Source organism: Rhea pennata, chromosome 1 (genome assembly GCF_028389875.1).
Source record: "Rhea pennata isolate bPtePen1 chromosome 1, bPtePen1.pri, whole genome shotgun sequence".
Classification (NCBI taxonomy): Eukaryota; Metazoa; Chordata; class Aves; order Rheiformes; family Rheidae; genus Rhea; species Rhea pennata.
In genome coordinates, this window is record NC_084663.1 from 172,136,587 (window position 1) to 172,163,091 (window position 26,505).

Genomic DNA, 26,505 nt, shown 5'->3' on the forward strand with positions numbered 1-26,505 from the left:
GTTTTCTTGCCATGCCGCTGTAGAGTGCCAGTCTAACAAGGAAGTATTAAAAAAAAAAAAAAAGCATCTGTTGCCAGGCGTCCAAACAATCTTGCAACTCTTAAGCATTCTTTCCTGTTAAGCAACTTGATCTACCTTGTATCGTTATGCTGCTTATTGAAATTTGGCTGGCTGCCAGTGGTGATCGTCCACTCAAAACTGCCAGAGCCTTTCCACTGTCTCTGCCTTGGCCAGCCCCTGTGTTGCAGCTCGCTTGCCACCGGGCTCATTTTGCCTTAGTCCAGGCTCACATTGGAGTTGATAGCAAAGCTGCCTGCTTGGAAACCTGACTGTGATTTTTCTAAAGTGTGCTTTTTTAAAAGCACATTAAGTGCAGGTAGGTTATTTAAAAAAATAATATCCCTAAGCAATTCAGTTGTTTTTCTTCTCCTTCGTGTTAGCATTTCACTGGGCTACAAATCCTGCTCCTTTCTGCAAAACTGAAGGTGGTCAGTCTTTCTTCAACACCAAGTCAGCTGATGGAGGGAAATTCTTCTTCTCTTCCAATTTTTTAATCTCTCTAGCATAAACAAAAGCAAGGAATTGATGCATGACTGCATAAATATAGTCACTCTGAGTAGATCTCTGTCAGCAGGGTGCATTTTTAATAACGAGAACTGATACGTGGAGCACTGTCGCCAGTCTGTGGAGCAGCAGACCACCATGGATGAAGAAGTCCGAAAGGCTGAATGATTAGGGTTGTAATAACTGGGTGGCAGCAGAAATGTTTGTATCAGGCTGCTAGCAGTTAACAGAAAGCAGTTTTTTTTTTCTCTCTTCCCGTCTCTCTTTCTGGTTGGGAATAGTTATTGATATATGGACTTTAACTGGTGCATGGATGTGTTGTTATACCAGATAGGAGAGTTACCTCAAATTGTTGATCTGTAGCCCGGTACTGCGTGTGGCATATTTTGTCCCTGTTCATGTTTCACTACTGTGGCTGGCTTCTCCCAGCTTCTGGATATGCAGCTTAGCACTGACTAGAAAGGAGAGGCATGTTGTACAAAAGCTCCTATTTTTTTTTTTTTCTTACAGCACACTGGTTTCTAGTCACTAGATGTTGAATTTTTAAAATAATGAGCAGAATGTGGAGTACTGAGTTCTGGATAGCATCTTGTTCTTCTGTTTTTTTTCCCCCCTTTTTTTGGTGGTTGTGTGTGTGTGTGTATGTAGCTTGGTCGTGAGTGGGGTTGTAGTTATTCAAATCCTAGGCCAGCACATGTGCTTCCAGTTCCAAGTCAGGAAATGCTTGGCTTTTGAAGCATAACGGTCGCTGCGCGGAGCGCTGCCTCGTAGCTGCCCGCGGTGCGATACCGTGACCGGAGCCTGAGGAAGTGCTGTGAAATCAGTGCCAGCCCTTCGTAAGAGGGGACGCGTCTGCGCTCGCTTATCTCAGCCTCGTGCTCGTCCCACCGTAAGTCAAGTGACAGAGTTTTGCTTGAACATGCCTCTGCTTTTGGACTGGAGCCCATGCCAGAAGGTATTGCTCTCGATGTGCGTGCGCGGTGTGGCTTCGTCTCGTTTCTTGTTGAGTGTCGGAAGGGGTCTGATAGCGCAGCTGGTGTGGTGATCGAGAGCGAGGAGCTGAGCTTCTTCGTTGCTTTGAAAATAAACATCTTATGAGAACTGCTGTCATTAAGCAGCCGGAGTTATTGGACATCTGTCAGATTAGTATTTTGCAGTCATGCTAAAGATTGTAAGCCTTATGCTAAGGCTTTCTGCCTTATTAATAAATTTCCAAACTGAAATTTGCCATGTACAAGTGTAGAAACAAACTAAAAAGAGCTGTAGTTTCCATGTTGCAATGAAATTCTGTCTGGCTGAGGATGTGACGATACGCAGCAAGTTAGTTTTGTTTTTCATTGCAATATCCAAAAGCATTAACGTTTTAACTTTTGGGTGAAATTGAAATCTCTGTTGGGCAATTGTTGCTGGGTATGGTTTGAATGTAATCCCTCCAGCAAAAAAGGGAGCCCCACCTTTCCTCAGTGGAGGCTGTTGTAAATTCAGAGGGAGCATTTATTCTTAATGCTTTGACTGCTGTTACTGCTATTTAAGAAAACGTGCATCACCTTGGAGATGTTCTGCCCACTCTAGAGTTGTAACAAAGAGAAAGCACAGAAGAAAGCTGCTAGATACTGCAATATGTGTGACTTTGAAAGCTGTTCAGCCTCTCTGATTTCAACTTTACAAATCCTGCCTTAAAATCAAAAAGGAACTTCAGTTTTTAGGTGTTTATTGCCGATATCTTGACATTTCAAAATAATTTTCACAAAATCCAGTTGCATGACATGGTAGGCCTTGCTAAGAAAGTTTTAATTTGTTGTTGTTAGTTATTTTTCTGTGGTCCTCTTTTACTATTTTTGGTTTTAATCAAGTTGGATGAAACAGCTCACGTGAGTTAAGTCAGTTTAGCTGATGCTTCTAACATGAAAATACAACTGTATGGAACACGGTTGCACTTTGGGATATATAATATATATATAATAGAATGGTTCTTGGCAGTTTGGCATTTATGCAGCGTGGGTACAGTGTCCTAGTCGTGCACAAGACAGGCGCTTGCTCTCCGTTATGATGCTGTTGTAAGTCTAGTCACAAGGGAAGAAATGGACTGAATCAAAAAACTGCAGAACTGGAATTAGCAGATCTAGAATATTAACTGACCTGTTTCGTACCCAAGCTTGAGTGCTGCAGCCCTAAATTGGTGCCAAATGGATGATGCATTGTAAAGCTCCCCAGGTCCATAACCACTGTCATGAGGTGCATAACCAAGATGCATATGGGATCGATTGGAAGACCATTTGCTTTATCCCCAAATTGATGTCAATACTGGATTTGGCCTACCAAAACTCTCCTGTCTATAGATAACAGAGTTTAATGCCTGGCACATGTTAGTTCCTACCATATGTATTTACATCTGAATCTTACTAAAGGAGAGGCAAAACTTGAGCAGTGACATCCATTCTTGCTGGAGTGAAGCTAATGGTCCTTACTGAATCAGATCTAGCTGCTGAAGAGTGATCATAAAATGTTCTTAAGCTATTCAAATCAGCCTGATGACTGATGTAATTTGAATTGCTAAGTGTTGATTTCTTCTATCGGATTTATCAGATCTATCATGATTCCTTAGATTGAAATATGGCCACTTCAATGTCTTTGTGTAACTTTTCATACTTGCCTCTTACCTTACAGTCTTTTTTTTAAATTATTTTTGCTGAGGAGCACACGCTTCAAGTTGGTATCATCAAAGCCTCTGTTGCAGTAGCTCATCCTCTAAACCTTTAAATGGAAAAGTTAATAGACCTTTTACATGCTCTAGTGTTAATAAACACAAAATGTTGGATGATCAGTGGTTAGAATGTCACTTTAAGGTGCTTGTAATGTTAGTTTGTATAAGCTGAGGATGCTTCTAGCTTGAACAAAGTTGTATTGCTCTACCACTCTATTTGTGTATCTTCTTCTGTAGCCTATTTCTTCCCCTTAATGTTAGTCTCCTACCCCTCCACAATTTAGGCAGACTTCATGAATAATAATAATAATAGCATGGCCTGCATTGCACTTTTGACTTTTCCCTCTGGCTTGAGAATCACTGTTATGGTGCAGCTCCAGCAGGGCTGTTGGCTGCTACTTTTCTGCTTAGAAGTCCTCTGTGTCTTCCTCTGGAAAGCAGTCTTTCTCTCCTCCTCTGCCCAGCAGCAGATGGAGAAATAAAATTGGCCCCTAGACTGTATACCATGGGTGAGAAGCAAAGTATAGAAAACTTAACTTTTTCTTATGCTGCTCCAGTACTAGCATCACTGGATTTGATAGGGATGAGATATGCCGCTTTTGCCTCGCAAATGCACTGCTTGTCCCCCTCTACCCCAGTATCCTGGTTTGAAATAACTGTCTTCAAGGCTTGATAATCAAAATTATAATTAAATAGATCATTTAAATAGTTTAGGTTTATTTACAGTGTATACAGGTGAACTGTGAGAAGCTATTTATGTGAAAGTGTAGCTAACCTTTTTGATTCACTCTACTGTAACTGGCAGGAGTTTATCTCAGGAAGATCTGCAGTGGCCCTATGGAATTAACGAATAATAATCCCATTTTTCCTCTTTGGCTGCTTAATTTCATGAGGCTGCTGCAGGGAAACATGGGAACTTTGAAAATGTTATTAATAAAAGTTTTGAGTTTTTAGGGAGTCTGAATTCTTAAGACTAACAAACTGACTTCTAAAAATAGTTTTAAAAATATATCCTGTTAATTCACTGTTTTTAAAAATCTTCATTCTGCTTACAACTTTGCTCTGTAATTTCAACATTAACAGAAAATGAGCTAATATCCAATACAACAAGTTACTCAACTTTGATGGTGAAACCCTTGGTACTGGGGCCTCATGATATACAGAGGAGCAAATTGTCAAAAAACAGTGATACACGCTAAAGACGTGTTACAGGCCACATTGGGATGGTTGTTAAGCTTGGTAGTTGTGAAACTTTTCCTGTATCTTACATTTCGGTAAAATATAGATGCAGACTCTTGCTAAGACTCCACTTGATCCCAGTTACATTTTTTCCCAAGCCATCTCAAAACACTAAATGAAGATCTGTTAATCTGATCAGGTAGAAATCTTGACAAGTGATGGTGGCACCAGATGGCACTTATGAAGACATAAGTAGTGAAGAGGGTCACAGCTAGTAAATCAAACCATTTTCAATCATTGGATGCATCTTTATCAGTATGCAGTAAAGACACGTAAAAATCCATGTGTATGACTAAATGCCTGACAATGTTAGTATCTATCTTGCATCTTATGCTTGAAGTGTGGTGCTTTTCACACCATACTATGTAGAGTTGGAATTAAGTCTGGCAAGGGATGTTAAGGACAACAAGAAGGGCTTCTTCAGATACATCAGCAGCAAGAGGAGAACTAGGGAAAATGTGGGCCCACTACTGAATGGGGCGGGGGCCCTGGTGACAAGGGATACAGAGAAGGCAGAATTACTGAATGCCTTCTTTGCTTCAGTCTTCACTGCTAAGAGCAGCCCTCAGGAATCCTGCAGCCTGGACGTGAGGGAGAAAATCTAGAGAAGGGAAGACTTTCCTTTGGTTGAGGAGGATAGGATTAGAGACCTTCTGGGCAGGCTAGACATCCACAAATCCATGGTCACGGATGGGATGCACCCACGGGTACTGATGGAGCTGGTGGATGTTGTTGCCAGGCCACTCTCCATCATCTTTGAAAGGTCCTGGAGAACTGGAGAGGTGCCTGAGGACTGGAAGAAAGCCAGTATCACTTCAGTCTTCAGGAAGGGCAAGAAGGAGGACTCAGGCAACTACAGGCCAGTCAGCCTCACCTCCATCCCTGGAAAGGTGATGGAACAGCTCCTTCTGGATGTCATCTCCAGGCATATGGAGGAAAAGAAGGTGATCAGGAGTAGCCAGCATGGATTCACCAAGGGGAAATCCTGCTTAACCAGTCTGATAGCCTTCTATGATGGAATGACTGGCTGGGTAGATGAGGGGAGAGCAGTAGATTTTGTGTACCTTGACTTCAGCAAGGCTTTTGACACTGTCTCCCATAACATCCTCCTAGATAAGCTCAGGAAGTGTGGGTTAGATGAGTGGACAGTGAGGTGGCTTGAGAACTGGCTGAAAGGCAGAGCTCAGAGGGTCGTCATCAGTGGCACGGAGTCTAGTTGGAGGCCTGTGGCTAGTGGTGTCCCCCAGGGCTCAGTACTGGGTCCCATCCTGTTCAACTTATTCATCAGTAACCTGGATGGGGGGACAGAGTGCCTCCTCAGCAAGTTTGTGGATGATACCAAGCTGGGAGGAGTGGCTGACACACCAGAGGGCTGTGCTGCCATTGAGAGAGAGCTGGACAGGCTGGAGAGTTGGGCAGAGAGGAACCTCCTGAGGTTCAACATGGGCAAATGCAGAGACCTGCACCTAGGGAGGAATAACTCCATGCACCAGTAGAGGCTGGGGGCTGACCTTCTGGAGAGCAACTCTGCAAAGAAGGACCTGGGAGTGCTGGTGGATGAGAAGTTGACCATGAGCCAGCAATGTGCCCTTGTGGCCAGGAAGGCCAATGGTCTCCTGGGGTGCATGAGGAAGACTGTTGCCAGCAGGTGGAGGGAGGTGATCCTGCCCCTCTCCTCAGCCCTGGGGAGGCCTCATCTGGAGTACTGTGTCCATTTCTGGGTTCCCCAGGACAAGAGAGACATGGAGCTACTGGAGAGAGTCCAGCGTAGGGCTACAAAGATGATCCAAGGGCTGGAGCACCTGCCCTGTGAGGAACGGCTGCGAGAGCTGGGCCTGTTCAGCCTGGGGAAGGGAAGACTGAGGGGGGATCTGGTCAGTGTGTACAAGTACCTGAAGGGAGGGTGTCAAGGGAATGGGGACAAACTCTTTTCAGTTGTCCCATGTGACAGGACAAGAGGCAATGAGACTATCAGTAGGCATCTGGAACTGAGTTTGACCCAGCTGATAGATATTTCTTATACATTGTAGTATCCCTGTTTTACATTGCTTTCCTCTTCCGTACGGAAGGAAAGCTGTCTGTGACTATGGAGACTGAATGGCACTTCCCCCTCCAAACTTGATTTCTCACTTAAAATCTGTGGATGGGAGGGCAAATAGAAAAAAGGTGAATGTTAATGGAGGTGCCCTCTTCAAAAATAATGTAGCTTGTTGAAAAAGCTATCTGCACTGCACGAAGCAGGAAATAAGGAATGGTCAAGCAGCACCAGCTAAAACCTCTACCTAGTGCTAGGATCACGTATGTTCAAGTGAAGATAGCGTAGCTGTTGATGTGGGAGGTAGAAGCAGAAGTGATAGAGGTAGCAGGTGTTGTGAAATCATGGTTGTGACTCAAATAGCAGTAATTGAATAGTATGTACAATCTAAAAAGATGAAAACTAAATGAAGCAGTAGATAGCAAGGTGGTAGGGTAACATTTTGGCTTTTTTAACAGAATTGTAATTACATAAAGCTTGTGTGTGCGTGTGCCTGTTTGTACGTGGGAAATATCTGAGAGGGGATGGGGAAATCCTGCTGTCACAGGGTTGGAAGTCTCTTCTAATACCCAATGTATCTGGACATTCACTGGCAGAGGATGAGGGATAGGATGTATTAGGAGACTATTAAGAATTCTTTGAAAGACTTAAGAACTTCTTCTCCAGTCTGTATCTCAGAAATTATTAGCAAGTGACAGGACTCAGATATTGCAGAAGTGATTGTCAGTATGTTTTTTAAAAATCCAGATTGCTGAATTAACAGCAGACATGGTTTAGGATAGTGATTGCATTGTAGAATTTAAACATCTTGAAGAGAATTCTCATTTGTCACTATGTGTAGAAAAATAAGTAGGAGTTGTCCTGTCCTGTAACAGGTTCTGGATTTGGAAAGGGGAAATTTAATTAAAAGAGGTAGCTAGTGGAAGTCACTGAAATAGAGAGCTAAGGGATTTAAACTCTAGAGCTTCTTTAGCACAGTACATAGTAAAAAGCTCATAGAGGGGAGCAGTGAACAGTGAAGAAAGCTCTATCTTGGAAGATGAAGGAGCATGGGGCAAGGGAGGATTGTCCGTGTCCAGCTGAGCTGGTGTGGTTGCGGGTGGTGCATTCCTTGGGCAGTGTAGGGCAGCCTGCTAGTGAGAATGCGTGAGGATTAAATACAGTCATTTGAAACTGAAATGATGATGTCTCTAAGGACAAAAGCTAAATGGTTAGTAGTCTTAGGGTAATTGAATTTCATCTTGCAGCCAGTGAAGTGGAAGCGCATTTGAGCTGAGAGCCTGCCTGGGAAGGAGCCTGTAATGGGGAAGGGGAGTTAGACAAGGTAATTTTGCACCATTACTTGCAAAAGTATTGGTATAGGAGATCACTGCTGAATTAGCAAGCTTCAGATGGTATCTGATCTGACTGAAAAAAGACACACTGTGGGGAGCATGAATTATATACTGGGCTTGACTTGAGTTAGTATTTTAGAAAAAAAGAAACTTTGGAACAAATTATGAGATGTTACAGATGTGGTGAGAAGCTGTATAGAATACAGTGTGTGCTATTCAGCTATATATTGTACTAGCTTGACATTGAAAACTGATTTCTTTGGTGGTGAAGGTAGGATAAGTAGCATCTCTTGATCTCACTGTAACTAATAACTTACCAAATGCATTTGAAATGATGTCATACCATTTGTGATGGTTATGAGAACTGAACGGGGAAAGACTGAGTTAAGCAGAAGTGGGTAGAGTTGAAAAAGGAACTAGAATCGCTCCGATCTGTGGCTAATAGAATTGTTTTTTCTGTTTTTTCTTTAGTGAAGACTGGATGACAGAGGAACTTGCTTATTAAATACACTGTCCCTGAAAGCAGACATCCTGCAGCGTAATTAGCATATAATGGAGGAAGGACCAGGTGACTTTGAAGGACTGATACAGGGCTGAATTTGGCAGTTGCAACTATAGAGATATGCAGTTTGGCCTTGCAGGGTATAGTAGGGATCTGTAGGTAAGAATGATGGAGAAGAGAGATTTGGGTGTGTTTCTTGGATATCAGGTGACTGAGACAGCAAGGAAGTATGTTGGACCTGAGAGTAAGCTGTGTCTTGGGAGGGACTGGGTGAGATTTTTGTAGTAGGTAATAGAGGAGAGCTAATGCATTAGTACATGTTTCTTCTGTAAAGTTTGCATTCCCTTCACTGCCTGTATACTAAAATTGTTGGTTGAAATTAACAGGGATTATTTGGCTCTTTTCATTTGTAGAAGTCTGTTTCCACAACACTCCTAGGAAGGAAATACCTGGCTCTCCAAAATAAAAGGCCCCATACACAATATGTCGGTGAGAAACACTAATGTGAGAAGAGGGTTACAGAAAAGCATTTTAGTACAAGAACAAACAAGTATGAACATTTGTCAGCAGACATGTTCTGAAACATGTTCTACTAAAATATTAGAAACAGTTTTCTTTGCTTACACTTCAAAAACTGTCTATACTGAATTTAGAAATTACTAGTCTTACATTGTCAGCCAAAAAGCTGGTAGCACTCTACTGAAGAAGTAACTTGTGTACTTATTTATACTGTAGAGGTTTGACGTATCACTGTCTGCAGTATTTTGTTTTTGGCTGCTAAAGAATACTTCTTAAACTGTCTTTTAGGTTCCTGATGTCATCAGCAGCATACGACAAGTCTCCAAAGCGGCACTGAAAGAAGATGCCAAGCCGAGTAAGGATAGTGAAGATGCCTTCTATAACTCCCAAAAATTTGAGGTCTTGTACTGTGGGAAGGTGACAGTGGCTCACAAGAAGGCTCCCTCCACACTCATTGATGATTGTATTGAGAAATTCAGCCTTCATGAGCGCCAGCGCCTGAAACTGTTAAGTGAGCAGCGCAATACGGAGTCAAGTTTGGACTTACCCTTGTGCGAGGGAGATGCACCAGCCTCACCATCAGATAGCCCCTTTGAGGAGTCTGATGGCCCAGATACCACCACGGTGCAGGCTGGGATATTTACAGTTGGCAGTCAAACCAACTTAACCAACCTGGCCAGCACTCGCAGCTCCTTTCCAGAGCGAATCTTAGAGGACTCTGGCTTTGATGAGCAGCAGGAATTTCGTTCCCGATGCAGCAGTGTCACCGCGGTTATGCAAAGAAGGGTTCATGATACAAACCTGAAAACACAGCCACGCAGAAGGCATGCCAGCGCGCCTAGTCACGTTCAGCCCTCGGATTCGGAGAAGAACAGGACAATGTTGTTTCAGGTGTGTGCTAGGACTGGCAAACTTTTGAATGAGAGCAGAACTTGGTTTTGTGCTGTATCTTCTCCTGTGCATTCTGAAATGGAGACAAGTTTTGTAAGATAAGTAGTAGGATTCTGTGCGGTTTCATGAGTTGTTGTGAGTATTGCTGCATCTGCTCAGAAATGATTGGAGCACAAATAGGTGGACTTGCTTAAGGAAGTCAACTCAAATCATGAGCTTAGGTGAACTTAGAAAGAAATTACACTTAGATAACAGGAGCAGAGTTTCTAGGGAAAGAATTGTGTATTTTGTATGCGAATCTGATGTGTGTCTATTTGTGAGATGCAGGAACTAGCTGAAAATAGTGAATATTTTTTTTTCAAACAGGTAATTCCATGAGGCTTTTAGTGTAAACTGATCTTCCTTTATGTGCATTTAGAAATAAGTTATTAATTTCACAGCCTTATGTTTGAGCCAGCTCCTTTATGATAACCTGATGTTAAGCTTGCCTTTCCCAAACGAGTAATCTCTCTGCAAAATCTCCAATGTTTCTACTTGCTATGATTGCTTCTTCCATCAGACCATGTAGTTCTTCCTTCCCTCTCCTCGGCTGCATTTGATGTCCTCAGAGCTAGTACTGAGAAAACAAAAGGGCACTCAGAGGAGGTGACCCATAAAAGGAAAGATCTTTGGATCTTGAAATAACAGGGAGCTAAACGCTTGGGTTTTGTCTTTCCATTTGCTTTAAAGATCAGTCTTGCGTTTTATTCTTTTGGGGAAATGCTGGGCTGAAGTTGGGGAGTGCGTTCTCCTTTAGAAAGCCACAACTGTCACTAGTAGCTAGTAAAAAGGATTTAGCTGAAAAACTCCTCAGGCTCTGTGGAGTAAATTCACACATTGAGAAGCAGCTTGGAAAAGCTGAAAGGTAAGTTGTTGTATGACGTACTCAGAGTTACTATGAAAATTAAAGGTATCATCTTAAGATCAACTCTCAGTTCATCTATGGTATAGTTTAAAAAGAGAAAACTATCCATGAATTATGTAATTTCACTGTTTTTTATTGTAGCTTGTAATTTACCCTCACTGTTCCTCCACTAAGTAGTATCACTCCATTAAGCAGTTCACTGTTCACTCCATTAAGTAGTATCTGTTAAACATGGGATCTTTGAGTCAAAAGAGCTTAAAAAGAGGAGGAAAAAAGAAAGTCCTCTTTTAAAATCTCTTTCCCAGTGAACTGTGTGAGTTCTTGCTGAAATACCTTTTAACTCAACACAAGCTAAATTATAGTATCCTTATTCCTGCTGAGTAAGCTGTTATGCTGAAGGTATTCCAGTGTGAACAAGAAAAGGCTAGATTTTGATATTTTTTGTTACCATTAGTACTATGACAATCACAAACTAGATTTTCCTATTTTTCATTTCTTTTCAAGGTTGGAAGGTTTGAAGTTAACCTCATCAGTCCAGACACCAAATCCGTTGTTCTTGAAAAGAATTTTAAAGATATCTCTTCATGTTCTCAGGTAAGCATGAATAAGAAGCAACATGTAGATCATCAGAAAAAAAAGGGATCAATAATTGTTCTTCAGCTGGGCTGCCTTGCTAACCTATAGGCAGCAGAAAAAAAAGAAATCTGGAGTGCTTTTTCAGTATTCTGTGCTGATTTCCCCCCCCCTTTTTTTTTTTTTTTTTTTTTTGTTTCCAATGTCATTTTTCAAACAGTTTATTCTCTCTGACTAAATTCTCATAAACGAAAATAGTGTGCTGCTTTACTCTATTTACTGCTTAGTTTAAAAAGGGTGATTTTGAGTGTTTATGATAGTATATACACATCCAACGTGAAGTCTGACGCAAAAACATCATTGTGACTTCTTTGGTGGCTGCAGCTGAATAAATTACGTGTTAAAGTGCAGTTGATTCATGAGCAGCTACGGCAGACTTGAAGTAGTGGTTTGCTCTTAAAATAATGAAGAGCTGTTATTCAGATCAGGGATTTTTATGTCACTTGTCTGGTAGCGCTTGCAAGTGGATACTGCACAAATAACATGATGTCATTCCCACAGAGCTTTAATGCAGAAAAGATGGGCACTAAATAACAAGCCAGAGTCACAGTAGTGGCAGCTTTGATCACTGATCAAAAAGCAAAGCGTAAGCTGCTTTGGGAGAGCATTATTGGCATTGTATTTAATTTTGGAAGTAATTCCCATTTAGGAATTACTAGAGAGCTGCCTCTGAGCAGTTGAAATCCTGAAAGCCACTGGACTGTTGAGAGCATCCAGTCAGCCCTCCAGGCAGACAGCAGTTCACCTCCATCATCTCATCTGTAGAATATGGTGATAGATGAACCTAGCTATCTTCTGTCAATAGATAAATATGTCTTATAAAGTGAAGTGTCTAGGCTGAGAGATACTGCTTTCTATCTTGCAGCTGTTCTTGCTTCTGGCACTTTCTGTTTGGAGGTCTTGTTTCATTTCCCTCTTCCTTTCCCTGTTCACATGCATCACTTCAGGCCACCTTAAACATTATTTATTTTTAGTTTAAAATATACTTCCTGGCACGCTCTAAACCAGGATTCCACCCCTAAGTGATTTCATTTTTAATTCTAATAACAAATCTACTCTTGCAAGGACTGGTCAGTGCTTGTAACTCAAGTGGAGCCTGGAGTGACCCACTGTAGGTCCAGGCACTTCAGTAAAGTGCACTGCTAAACTAGTTCTTATTGCTGCTCATAAAGGGAGAAAAGGGCATGTACCTTTTAGAATGGGACAGTATAATCAAACAATGATGTATTAACAGCATTGTAATAGATAAAGATCAAAGGTTGGCAAAGATCTTAAAGCAGTAGTATGAAAAGCTAAATTTGCAGATGGCTTGGATCTTCTCCCCCTGTTGTGCATGTATTGAGCTGAATGGAAGTGTCACAGCAGCTTTATATACTGGGCATCTGAGTATTATGAAGATACAGGTAATAGTCCAAAGGTGGAACAACATTTGTTCTGCTGCTGGTGATGATTTTGAAGGCTAAAACAAGACTATTGCAGTCCTTTGAGGCCTGACTTTCCTTCAGGAAATTAATTGCATGCAGTAAATAGTAAATAGGTAATGCTGCATGTTGAGCTTTGTCCCATTCTTCACCTCCTCAGCCTTATTTGAAGCAAAACTTGCTCTTTTGCATACTTGAATGACTTGAACAGGTACTAACAATACTGCATTTTTTTGTTTTTTCTTAATGCAACAGATACTTTAGATTTTTTTTTTTTTCTATTTTCAATACAAATGAAACTTTAATTTGTTCAGGACTTAGGATTTGGTTTCATAAGGCTCATCAGTATTTCTTTTAAAGAACTCAGTACTAGCCACAGGGCTGCTTTGGGGATTTACAGAGGAGTGATTTACTGCGTATTGTGAGACTGCAGCTTAGGACTATTTGGTCTTTTGAGCTTTAAAAATGATGGAAAAAGAGACATTCTCTTGAGCTTGTGTTCTGGATTCTTTTAGTCTTGTCTGTTAAAGGTATTTCTATTATATAGCTTGAGTATGATTGATCTGCTGCAGTCAATTCACTATCTGTGCTTCACATAATTGACTAAGCAGCAAATGTAAATGGTGATTAAGCTCTGTACCTTCAGGTAGCACAGAACGACAAAGCTGTGCGTTCTTTTGTTGGGACAGGTCAAGCCACCCTGTTAAAGAAAACTGATGGAACTGCCGTTAATGGGAAAACACACTGTGCTATTTATGGCTTTGGTGCGAGTGTCATTTCCACCTCTGCCATGCATGCTCTCCTTTGCAGAAATGAGAAATCAGACAGCAGTAGGCTTATTCGGGCACTGTCAGCAGTGAAGGAACTGGCATCTTACTGATCCACGTTGAGTAAATACACTTAAATCACGAAACAGAGGGCAACACTTCACTGTTATATAAATTATCATATGTGTATGTCGTTCTCCATTTTATGCTTTTGGAGACGGCAAGTGTCACAGGAAAATGGTTTCATTTAAGTCAGTATTGGTGTGGACTATGGTAAAATAATGACATCTATGCCATCTTAGATAGTCTGTGTTTGCACTTGTGTTAAGGTTTGCTCTTCCAGTAGCACAAATGGAACTTGTGCAATTCAACTTAAGTTTTGAGAACTACTGGCAGTTTTGACAGTATGTTCAGTCTGTCACGTAGTGCCTTACTGGTTTTGTCTAGAGTGTTTTCTGAAGGCATAAGTAAGTTGATTCATCTCCTCCCATCTTTTTATGATATAGGTGTTTTTTTTGGAGATGGATCCAAGCAACTGAGTTTTGCTTTCTGTTGTATTTGAACTTGAGAGTTCAGACTTTCTTTTGGAGAGAATCTGCTATTACCATATTTAGATGTCAAAAACATTGGCAAAAGCTTTAACAATAGTGAGTCATGTTCCATGAATTGAGACTAGGAATATAGTGCTTCTTTGGAAGCAGGTCTCTTTGATCTTCTCACTGCTGATTTTAGCATGACAACATTCCCTGTCAAGCAGTTACACTAGGATCTTGAAATAAAATATCAGTAGTAATGTGTAGCAAGTCTTCAAACCTCTAGTGTGTAATTCAATGTCAGTGCCATAGTCAAGAATTCGAGGATTAATTTAAAGGTTCAGTTTTGGTATCCTCCCAGACATGTCACCACTCATCCTCTGCATTTTTTTTTTTTTTTTTTTTTAAGCTAATACAAGTTCAAACTTATATTACAGGAAAGAGAAGAAGTATTGTTATGATGCTGTCCGGGTCTCATGTTTTAGTGTGGGCTCAACACATCGATGCTTTCGTTACCAAAGCAATTGCAAATACAACCTAGGACTGTTTTGTTGGCTTCCCTGAAAAAACAGTTGTTTTAGTGGAAGTAACTCAGACCCAGATATATTACTATATAACTTCTTGTTTTGATTGTGAAAAGAATTCTACATAACTTCAATACAAAAAGCAATTTAAAACTTTGGAGTTGGATAAGAGATCATTAGGAGGATAGGCTTATAATATCTCAAATTTTTTTATTAGCAAGTGCTGGGAGTCTGGTAACTATTTCTATGATCAAGTTGGAAACGCAACGTGTTAATAAAATAATCTATTACTGCTCTTTTAAAACTCTTCCAGGGTATAAAACACGTTGATCACTTTGGCTTCATTTGTCGGGAATCTCTTGAACCTGGATTAAGCCAGTATGTTTGCTATGTGTTCCAGTGCGCAAGTGAATCTCTGGTAAGTAATTACAAATGATCATAATCTTTCCATCAGAGGATGACTAAAGCATTTCCTAAATTCTAAAAATCTGCATTATTCTGTGCTAATAGCTACTAACTCTTTTTCATCTAAACTTTGAAATCTTCTCTCTAGCTAGCTGAAAAAAACCATTTGTTAATTCAGTAGCCAACTTGCAAACAAATAGATTTATGTCAATAAAACTTCAAGCAGTTAATAGCCCTGCGTGTCCTATACTTGCTGAGGATCTGAACCTATGTTAAAATGAGGAGAAAATGGGAACTTGTACAGATTCAACTGATCTCGTAACTAACAGAAAATGTTACAGCTGACCTATTGATAAACCTGGCCATGGATAATGTAATTGAAAGACTCTTAAAATGTGGTGTATATACCTAGCAATGTTTTGTGTGTCTTCCATTTGAGAGAGATCTGCACTAACTTACTCTGAAAAACATGCACATCTATATTACAACAGGGATATTCGTAGTTCAGTGGCTTGTCCTATTGCTATGGGGAGAGGACACCCAGGAACTTCTAGTAGTGTTTAAAATGTTTATGTAAAAATAAACAAACAGTAAAATATCAAGGTACAAACTAATTCAGATTTCCACATTCAGGTGCCTTTTTCTTGTGACTGGCAGACCCTGAGAATAATTTGTATATTTTGAATGTTAGACTGCATGTTTTGGGTCTTAAATATTTTAGCTTTCTTCAGCCTGCTCGTAAAAAAAAGCAAAAAGCTGCTTCTGAAGTACAATATTCTTTTCTGTTCAAAAATTGTCTTCAAGCTCTTTCCTCCTTTCAGGGATAATACAAAGACATGAGTAAAGCATTGTGTTCCCTAAAAGCACAGATGGGGAAACTCCGAGTGCTTTGTGTGTTTGAATAAGTGAGGAGAAGCCCTCATCCCCTCTGACCCTCCTTGCACAAAAGCCGAACTTCTCCAGCGGCGCCCTGCGGGAACACAGCGTTGGCTGTGTTTGCGGTAGCGGCGGAGCAGAGCTCAGGGCAGGCAGCACCCACAGACGTGGTGTTGGTTACAGTGAAGCTGGTAGCTGGTCTGTGAGATTTTTTTGATCCTGAGAAAAGTGAACTGCTCTGGGAAGCTCCTCTCTGCAGCAGGATGGACCTATGATGTTTTGTGCTAAAACAGTATAATGGTGGGAGGAAAATAGTCGAGCAGGAGCGTATGCAGTTTGCAAGAAAAACTTTACAGAAGTGAACATTCTTTATTTAGCCAGCTTATATCCAGGCTAAAATGCTTGCTTGCATCAACTGAAAAAGGTGACTGCCTGGCCCAGTAAGCTTGAGTAGCTACAACTAAATACTGAAAATTGCACTCTCTGGCTGAACGTAAGGATTTTAGCATCCAGACAACCCTTTATTTCAGCAGAGACTGTGGAAATACAGCATCTCGGAAAACTTTCCTTCAGGCCAAAGGTGTGTTTAGCACTTGACACTTGGCTGCATAATCTGAGATACTGGCACAAAGGATAAATGATAAACTGCTCTCCAAAATTATGATTTATTATCATTTTGCTAGTAATGGAAACTTAGTTATATATTCTCTTCAAGTGTATGGACAGATAATTTCTAGAAGTATTTAGGTGCCTAAGCATCCAGATCCAATAGCTACAACAGGAGCCAGATATCTAGGCCCTTCTAAATACTAACATTTCTCTTCCATTCTCATATTTCCATTTACTCTTTGAAATTCTGTGCATGGCTAGAACTCCTATAAACATTTGTAGTTGGACGTTTCAGAAAACATCAGTGCTTAAGTCCCGTTAACATACCACTGCCTTTGTCTACAGGGAATTGGCAGAGAGCTGGGAAGAGATCCGAGATCTCTTTACCAGCAGACGGTTGTATTTTCTTGCAGACAACAACAAGCTTTTTGATTATAAGGAACATGGCTAAGATGTGATTTGTAAATCTGATTTGATGCATAATGGCATGCATTTCTGTTTATATACCGCCTTTTCTCTGTTCCCCCTTAGGTCGATGAGGTAATGCTTACCCTGAAACAGGCCTTTAGCACTGCTGCGGCTCTGCAAAATGCCAAGACGCAGGTCAAACTGTGCGAGGCCTGCCCTATGCATTCACTGCATAAGCTGTGTGAAAGGATTGAAGGTAACAGCTGAGTCTGTTTTCTAAATGTGTGCGTCTGTTCATTCTGGAAGAATCCTGTTGTATCTGTTAATTTTAATTATGCTTTCCATATGCTTTTGGTTGATTAGATGCAAGAACAGAGGGAAAATTGACTCAATGAGAAATTGTTATCTCTTTCTACTCGCTGCAGTCAAGCAGAGGTGATTGCGGTGATGATACTGTAACTAAATATAGTACAGCTTGTATCGTAAATACTTATTCTTTCATCATCGTGTGTTAAACAGAAGAAAAAAACAAAGCTTTTCCTTTTGTTTCTTTGGAAATTCATTGTTTCAAAATGGGTCATAAAAAGACAGTAGTGATCAGAAAGGGTCTTGCTTTATCATGTGATCATTCTTTCCTATGTAGGGATTATTTTCTTTCTTTATGCTCATTTTTGGATGTGCTTCAATACTTAGTTCTGTTACAGGAAATAAATGGTTAAGATATTAGATTAATATCTAACAAAGAAAGTCAAGGCAACTCCCTGACTTGAAAAATATGTGCGCACAACCATTCTTGTTTTTTGTGGAAGTGCAATGTGCCAGAACACATACAAAATGACTTGTTTTTAATACTACCTTGTATCAGAGTCCTATTTTCACAGTCAATCTGATTTGTATCATTGCAAAATGTTGTATGCAAACAAGCAAATATGTTACCATGGTCTTGTCTCTTCTGGTCTGGTGGTACTTTAAGTTGTCCAGTTTCCCATTGATTAAAAGTCATTATTGCTACTTATCTCCCTCTGGTGGAAGGAAAGCAAAGTAAAAATTCTTGGTGAAGTGAAATTCTGTTAGGTAATGAGTGATGTCTTGTGGATTTTGTAACAGATAAGCAGAAATCACAAACCTTAACCTGCTCTGAGTGGAAAACTATAGAGGTTGCTGTATGTGACAGTGTAGGTATCTTGAATAAGGGTACCTGGAAGCCTGGTATAAATATCCAGTATCAAAAGATCTCTTCTAATACAAGTTGAGTATGAAAATGGTCATTTCTTAAACTTTGTACTTAGTGACTGAAATACTTACTATAGTGCCTCTAATTTATGTATGTATGTGTTTTGTCCTTCTGCTTTGTTTAGCGTCTACAAGATTCCTATAATTAAATCCAGGGCTTTATGACTTTTGACAGCCTTCATCTGTTCTAGTTGTGATTTTCTATGAATGATACCCACCTTGGCTGCAAAAATGGTTTTTTCACTGACTTGGGGGTTTAAATTTTGCCCCAGGATTTTTTTGGCTTCTTAGAACACGGTTTGTAAGCAAGTGTATGGCTTAGCAAAGAGCAAAAATTTTTTCCTCTGTTTCTGTGGCATTTGTGCCCCACTTCCTTTTGAGGAGGATCTGTTCAGTTCTGCAGTATGACCCGCATTCTCTCCTTTCCTTGTGTGAAATGTGTCTGAAAATGCATCTGTTTCAATTAAAAATGTCTGAAGACTTCCGAGTACCTCGTGCATTGAATATATTTCCAACTCTTTCCCTGCTCCGCTCCCTTCTTCCTCCCCTCTCCGTATCGATGTCAGTGGTCTCTCGATGCTTGGGTGGCAAACAGTGGTGGGGTGGAGAGCACAACCTTTTACACAAGGGCGTGCAGCTTCACTGCAGCTGGTACTATTTTTACTGCCTGCGCAATGAGACAAAACTGCATGGTTTAGCAAAATCTCAAGCATTTTGTGTCACATACATCACATCCCTAGATATACAGCTGCTAAATGTTAAACCGTATGAGCTCAAATACAAGTTTAATCTTTTAATATCTTTTTTTTTTTCTCTCCTTCCCCTAGAAGCATATCAGGAGATCATCTGGGACTCCAGAGGCTTTAATATTCTCTTCTCTTCTCAGGACTGTATCCACCAAGGGCCAAACTTGTAATTCAGAGACACCTGTCATCACTAACCGATAATGAGCAAGCAGACATTTTTGAACGTGTTCAGGTAATAAGTTAGAAGCTGTTGCCTCAGGTTTGAAAAAGAGCATGTTTAAAGTAGACTAAACATTTCTTTCCATTTAACTGCTTGACTGTGTTGCCATGTAGTTTGTCTAGAGTTTACTACTGTTCTGCCAAACACTCTAGCCTAACATGATCTGCAGCATGCTGGTATCAGAAAAGTTTTGGTCCTCAGCTCTGTTTGGATATTTGTATCTGTATGCAAAGGGGCTTGAGTTTTTTCCTTTTTTCTTTCCCTTTTTTTTTTTCTTCCCTAAGTTTGGTTCTTCATTTGTAAATGTACTTCCTTAAATAAAAGTGAGACTGTGAGGATGAGTTGAGAGTACGTGAGATGTGTGCATCTCACTCATCAGGAGGTGGTTGGCATTCACAACAGCTCTGTTTCAACTTGTACTCTAAGGCAAGAATTCTTGGTGCACTTAAGTGTGCTTAAGTGGATAAAGTATATAGCATAAAGCCAAGCTCCTGATCATCTAGGTTGCTTAAAGTAAACATGAACTAGTTTAGCCTTCCTGAGGCTACGTTCTTCTCCATCTGCCTGGAAAAGCAGGTGCCTGTGTGTTTTTGTGCACTCTCTATTCCACTTGTAAGCCTAGACAAGAGCAGATAACCTTTGAAAAGAAAAATGTGCCGTCATGAGGTTTCCTACCCTCCATGGCCTGCAGCGTTCTCCAAATGGACAGGTCTGGTCTATTTTGGCCAAGAATATGAAGGCACACAAATGATAGTGTAATTTAATTTACTTATAGGGTGCTTTGACATTTGGAGTATCGATACATTAACTTCAAAGAATATGTGGAAGTGAAACTAAGCACATTATGACTCTTAAAAGACAACTTTTTTTCCTTTTCTTTGCTGCTACTAACAGAAAATGAAGCCTGAAAACGACCAGGAAGAAAATGAACTTGTGATCTTACATCTCCGCCAGCTCTGTGAGGCCAAGCAGAAAACACACGTTCACATTGGTGAAGCACCGTTGGTAAAGCTTAATTTTGTATTATGCCTCTCCTTCCTCCCCCACGCTATTCAAATGCGACCTTGAGTAGGAGCAGGGCCAATGCCAGAGTTCAACGCGGAGCGGGGAACTGGCACTGGGTATTGTTAGTTATGGAGCGAGGACTGAAAGAGAAGTGATTTGGTTTGATTTACTGTGGAGTGCTCAATTCTTTTAGGTTTGGGTGGGAAGGGAGGTGGGGGGGTGGAAAAAGCCAACAAATTATTTTGATTTTTGAGGTCTAGATTTCCTTACAGTGTGAGGAATACCTCTTGTGTCCTTTCCCTCCCTCCCTGATTCCCACTCCCTAACAGTCCTTCCAGGGAGAATAGGGGCCAAGAGGGCACCGCTTCAGTTTAAACCACAAATTTATCTAGCGGATGGAACAGATAACAGTATTGTTTAATTGATATTTCTTTCTTTTTTTTTTTTTTTAAGATAGTTCTTAGGGGTAGATTTTTTTTTTTTGAATAATGGCCAAGGGTGTGTTGTTTATTATGTAACTTGGTTCAGTTTAGTCTTTGGAGATCTGCAATTGCAAAAAGAATTGCCAAAGCTGAATTGTGTCCTTGCCTTATTTCAACAGACTGCTTCTAACAGTGCGATTCCAGAAAGCACTACCAGTGGCGGCAGGTTTAAACTTGACATTCTGAAAAACAAGGCCAAGAAATCCTTGACTAGCTCTCTGGAAAATATCTTCTCAAGGGTAAGATTAACAACTCATTGTCAGCAGCTCTCCCAGATAACCTTGACAGCAAGGTCCTATCAGATTTTTTTTAAAGGCTTCGGTCTAATAAATACTTAATGAAGTTAAATCTCTGCTGTGAAATTTGAGGGTTATGACTGTGGCTTAGCTATGGTGGAGAGTTTGTGATAAGCCATATATACAGAGGAAAAAGGCAACTTTCTGAAAAATAAGCATTCGTTGTAGGTGGCAAGCAAATTAGCTGAGCGTTATCAGATGTGTTGCCTTCAAATAGCTTTATCTTAATCAGAACTGCTGTATGATCTCATAAAGGGATATATTACCTTGTTTTGAAAGCTTGAATGAATGTCCCTGCATAAATTATACTGGAGATTTTTTTTCTGTTCTGAGGAGTAATACCTTATCTTGCAGATAAAAACTCATGTTGGCCACTAAGAATGTTTGGGAAGTAGTAGCAAAATGACCCTTCCTCAGAAAATCTGTCTATCTGTCTGTCTGTATTTTTAAAATGAGTTCTTCCTCATTTCAGTGTTGATAGCCTGATGCAACCTGGAATTGCAGATAATCACTGGAACATGCTTTGGAACGCTCTGTATTTATTACACTTTTAAAAAGAAGTCTTAGGTGCAGGTTTTGCTTAGTGTCCTCTGTTCAGTAAGTAGGAAGAGTCCTGAGAGCAGAGAAGAGGCATGTAAAGCCGTAACTGAAGAAGGCTGAGTGCCTGGGATCCAGTATGTAGATAAACTGCAGTGAGCTGTAGTACTGGATGACACAGTCTAAATATAGTTCAGAGCAGTGAAGTTAAGTTCCTTCTGCTGGTAATCTTAAGTACCTTGCTAAATCAAAGCATAAGTTTTTCTGCTTGCCTGCAGCTTAAATGGGCGTGTCATAAAGTAACCTGCAAATTTCAGATGCCACAGATGCTCCTTAAAAAGGAGGCAAAACATTACTTGCCAGGGAAGATCCGTAGAACTGCTTGCTCTGAAGGTTAAGCATGAGCTTGATCTAGGACTGAAGGCAGCATTAAAACTTGCCTATGGTATGTAGCGAGATTTATACCCTGGAAACTTTGTAAGAGTATGGGGAGAGCGTATGAAGGGAGTGATGATGCTCTAAGGTCTGGATAGTTTTAGCAGTCTAAAATATCATCAGATGGTGACAGCTACAGTCATGCCTGTGCTGAGTCTGATTTATTTTCCATACCTAAAGGACATGTGACTAGAAAGCGATCTAGTGCTGACAGTGGGCACTAACCCTGCAGTGGTTGTGGCACAGACATACCTTGCTGGAAATAACCCAGTAAAGCAGCACGCCATATACAGATGTATTAGTAATTGGGTCACGTAAAGGAAAAAGTCATTTATACAAATGCAGTGCTTAAATTGAAGCCTCTCGGAAGGTGATATCACTTATTTATTGTTGGTTTTGATATAGCATGTTCCTTCTCCACAGGACTGCTGTGATGTGCTGTGTGTAATAGTACAAGGAGCTACTTACAGTCTCTGATTTAGGTTTAACAGGAGAGGGCACCTAAATCTGTGTTGAGGCCACTTGGAGTTTGCCTCTGGACCAAGTGGGCTTCTCCTTGTGATGAAGGTTGTCTCATCTTTTACTTGTAACTGTATGACATCAGAGACAGCAATATGTTGCAAGGAATCATGATGCACCTAGAGTTTCATCCTTGCAGATCCATTTAAAGGTTATATAATACAAGAAATAAAAAAATAAATTACGGTACAATCAACCTCTATTTGTTTAGACTTGAAGCTGGTAATACAATGGCTTTTTATACAGTGTCTGTGTGCCTACTGCTTGTGTGATGTGTGTGTACACATTATGCAGCAAAAGGTTCAATAGTTCTTATTCTGTATCAGACTACTTCTGTAGCAAACCCTTGGATCACGGTTAATTTGTAAAGGTATTTAAGCATCCAATTCCTACTGGTATGGGGTTGTTTTCCCTTAAATCAGCTGCAAGTCACATGATATTAATGTAATGGAATGATAACTGTGCATGAGTTGCCATCTTTATTTTAAGATATAGTTAGTAATAAAGAGATCAGGAAAGAAAATCATTTTTTGTAAGGCAGTCATTCAGAAACTTATTGTAGATGCAAAGATTAAAGTAAAAAAGTAAAAATCAGTTAGTGTTGTGGGGAGAGCTCAATCCTGGCAAAATTAGAAGAATGCAGTAACTGCTTACCTAGGAACACTAAGTGGATGGCTTCTTTGCTGGGTAAATGTCATCAAATCCCATTTTAAACTACCTGAGTGAGTTACTGCTGACTGCTTGCTGCAGGGAAACCTGTTGGGTTGTGTGCTCTGACTTTATTTAGAGCAACTCACAAAGGAATGTAACTTTTTTCACTTGTTTGTTTTGCTCGACTGGTCTTATTTTTGCTAGCTTTGAACTGAAAACAGGCTGTGACTTCCTAGCTGTGTACCTCAGAAAAATAAATACAACCTCTCTTTGACCTCATAGACAGATTTATTCCAGCCTATGCCATACTAAACTTTTTGTTGTTTGATTTCTGAACTGAAAAGCCCTTCTTAGGATGCCAAAAGTATAACACTGAATGTTTTTAAATCTAGTGAGAGACTTTAAGTTATCCTTTGCTCATGTTTTACTGTGAGGATCAGTGAAGAGATGCTTAAGGTAGAGTATTCCTGGGTAGAAAGCTTAAGTGGGGTAATGCACAGAAGGGGCATTCAAAACTTTGAAAATGAAAATAAGCCCTACTAGGAAAAAGCAAGCTAAATAAATATTGCTGATGTTGACAAAACTTCCCCTCCAGCTGCAAGCGTACCAAGAAGAGCTACTGTGCACTCAGTCTATCTATAGTTTTCCTAAAACCCATTTTCTTATTTCCTACTGTTTAAGCACTGGAAGTAACTTCAGCAGTTGGAGATGTCCAACAGCAGAGATCGTCACTCATGTTTCATGGGAGTAAAAGTTAGAGGTAGAAGGTAGTGAAAGGTATTACTGTTTTGTCTCCTCCTCTGGGGAGGCCAGATATTGTCACTGATTTCTAGCAGCTGTCTTGGCCCTCTTTGCTGTTACAGTTGAAGAGGCTTTCTTGTGTCTGGATTTGCAGCCAGAGAGCACTGGCCCTAGTTTTAGTGCTTTTTCTACCCTTCTCCAGATGGGTACGTCTTTAGTTGGAAGAACCATGTGTAAAACAGCACTTGTCCCATTATCTGTGGTCTAACATGTCATGTGCTCGAGCCATAAGCTGCTGCCGTCTTTGCTTAACCTTCAGGCAGGGGGAAGAAGCCCAGATTACATTACTGGCTTTTCTTTTTTTTTTCTTTTTTTTTTTCAGGGAGCCAACAGAATGCGAGGCCGCCTGGGAAGCGTGGACAGCTTCGAGCGCTGTAACAGCCTGGCTTCTGACAAAGTACGTGAGGAGCTTGCTCGCAGGCGGCACGTTTCGATGCGCTGGTGTTACTGAAGCATGAATATGGCACTTCGCTTCAATTTGAAGGAAGTGGCGCAAAACACATCAATTTACAAAACTCAAACAAGAGTTTCCACTGGGGGGCGGAGAGCGTAGGAAAGCTGAAATACATGTTGACTCGGAGCTTCAGCTTTAATCTATTGTTTGATTACCAGTCTGGTTTTTTTCTACACTTCCCTTGCTTTTGTAAAAGCAAGTAATTTCTGGTCAGCTTCTGCCTCGTTTCTCTGCAGCAATTAAAAATGAGCATATGCCAACCAAGTGAAATGCTCTGAAGGTGAGGAATCCTGCTTTTGTAAGTAACAGTTGCTTTAGGGAAGTCAGAGCTTAGACCTGAATCTTGCCGGTGGGGATGCTTTGCTGGGGGGTGGGCAGACAGCATTCTGTTCACTTTCTTTTTGTTTCCTGTTTTTAATGTTTTTTTTCCTCCTAGCTCGCACGCGGGTTGGTTGCTGGCTTTTCTCCGGAGGTGAAGATTCGGTTATGATTTTCCTGCTGCAGTTACTCATACACTGGCTGTGCAATAACAGTCTCTCTTCCAGGATATCGCTTTGACGGCACAGGAAGTGTGCGTATGATATGTCGAGGAAACAAGCAAAAGACAGTTTCCCCAAACTTTTCGATTCCTTATTTTTCCGGAGAGGGCCAGAAGCCCGGTAGCTGGAATGCTGATCGCAGCAAGAGGATGCTTAGAGTAATTAGTATGTTTGCGATGTACATAAACTTCTATTCCTCCCTCTTTTTCTTTTTTTCCCAAGGACGTGGCTGTTTTAGAGTCATTATCAAAGGTTTTGGTGGCCCAGCTGATAATTAGCATACAATAGACCAGGACCAAGACGGGCGGAGAGGCCCTGGTGCCCCGATGAGCGGTGCTGTGGGGGGCTCCGCCAGCCGACTGGCCTCATTGCTCTCGCACTTCCTTGCAGGACGCTTCCCCGGGGGATTCTCCTCCGGCTACTCCGCCGGCTTCCCCCGTGTCCTCGGCCTGGCAGCCATTTCCCGAGGAGGACTCGGACTCGCCGCAGTTCAGGAGGCGGGCGCACACCTTCAGCCACCCGCCGTCCAGCGCCAAGCGGCGGATAACTTTCCAGAACGGCAGGTCCCAGAGCGTCAGGGCCCCGCTGCTGCGCCAGAGCTGCACGGAGCCTGGGAGGTGAGTCAGTCCAGCACGAAACGCGTCGCCTGCGCGTGTAGCAACGGCACTGAAGTAAGCGTTGCCAGCCGTTCTTCGGTGCACGAGCCTCCCCTGCATTCCCTCCATAAGCAGTTTGCACTGTGGCCTGGGTTTTTCGCACACCCAAGCGGTTTGGCTCATGGCAGCATCCCACTAAGCCCCGAATCTGTGATTTGGGGACAGTAGCGATTTAGCGTGTTGCTCATCAGACTGGCTGTTGCTTGCGCTCTATTTATTTATTTATTTGCAACCTCTGAAAAATCGTTTAAGCCTTTTTGGCTGGGGCAGGCACTTGGGAGAGAAGATTGCCACCACTTTTAACGGTGCAGACAGGCACCTGGAAGTTTCTACCAGGATGAAAAAGGCACTGACAGCTTCAAGTGTCTGCCGCTGTGTTAGTCGAGCTCCCTGAGACCGTGTCCAGAATTAAAGCTATGCAAGAGTCTCACAAAACAGCTGAAGGATTAAACACTTCCTCTGAACTGTGAGACATACCCGTTTCCCTGTTTGCGTTTCTTGGGAGCGTCCCTCTAAAACATCTTCCCCCTTTCCCGTTCGGAGACTCTCCAGCTAATTCGTGTGGGACGTTGCTCCTTTGAGAGCCAAGCAGAGTTCCTGTGCTTGGTCAGAAGAGGTCCTCACAGATAGTTCAGGACCTCCTTGGAGGTACTGCTTTTGCTGCATCCCTCCTTTCCATCTCCAGTAAGTGACCATACAAACTTCCAGACTTCTCCAGGATTCAGGCCCGCATGAGCTGATTCTTTTGTGCTGGAGAAGCACCTTCTCCAAATTGCTCAGCTGTTACAATACATGGCTCAACTTAGGCTTGTTGCAGGTCCTTTCCAAAAATCACTTTAAATAAGTTTCTCACCCTTTTGGTGTCTGAATTAAATTAGCAGTGTGAATGCCACACCAGCTTGCAGAGGAAGGCAAACAATTTTATTCCATTTCAGTGAATGAAAGGAGGTGGAGGGTAAGAAATAAGCCTTCAAAGAGCCTTGCTATTTTATGTTTGTGAAGAGATAAATAATGTGTTTTTACTGAGATAGTGTTTTTTTTTTTCCACTGACCATGTTGTATA

The 26,505-nt window shown here is 41.3% G+C and overlaps 1 protein-coding gene across 2 annotated transcripts in view; it reads left to right on the forward strand.

Annotated features, from left to right (window-relative positions):
- TBC1D4 (TBC1 domain family member 4) overlaps window positions 1-26,505 on the forward strand; it is a 101,380-nt gene that overhangs the window by 47,647 nt on the left and 27,228 nt on the right. For both annotated transcript variants that reach the window (XM_062566897.1, XM_062566898.1), the window contains exons 2-10: window positions 9,186-9,788; window positions 11,197-11,286; window positions 14,884-14,988; window positions 16,992-17,124; window positions 18,988-19,079; window positions 19,962-20,072; window positions 20,674-20,793; window positions 24,116-24,190; window positions 25,177-25,403. In XM_062566897.1, the coding sequence (XP_062422881.1) occupies window positions 9,186-9,788; window positions 11,197-11,286; window positions 14,884-14,988; window positions 16,992-17,124; window positions 18,988-19,079; window positions 19,962-20,072; window positions 20,674-20,793; window positions 24,116-24,190; window positions 25,177-25,403 (1,556 nt within the window). The remainder of the gene's footprint in view (window positions 1-9,185; window positions 9,789-11,196; window positions 11,287-14,883; window positions 14,989-16,991; window positions 17,125-18,987; window positions 19,080-19,961; window positions 20,073-20,673; window positions 20,794-24,115; window positions 24,191-25,176; window positions 25,404-26,505) is intronic.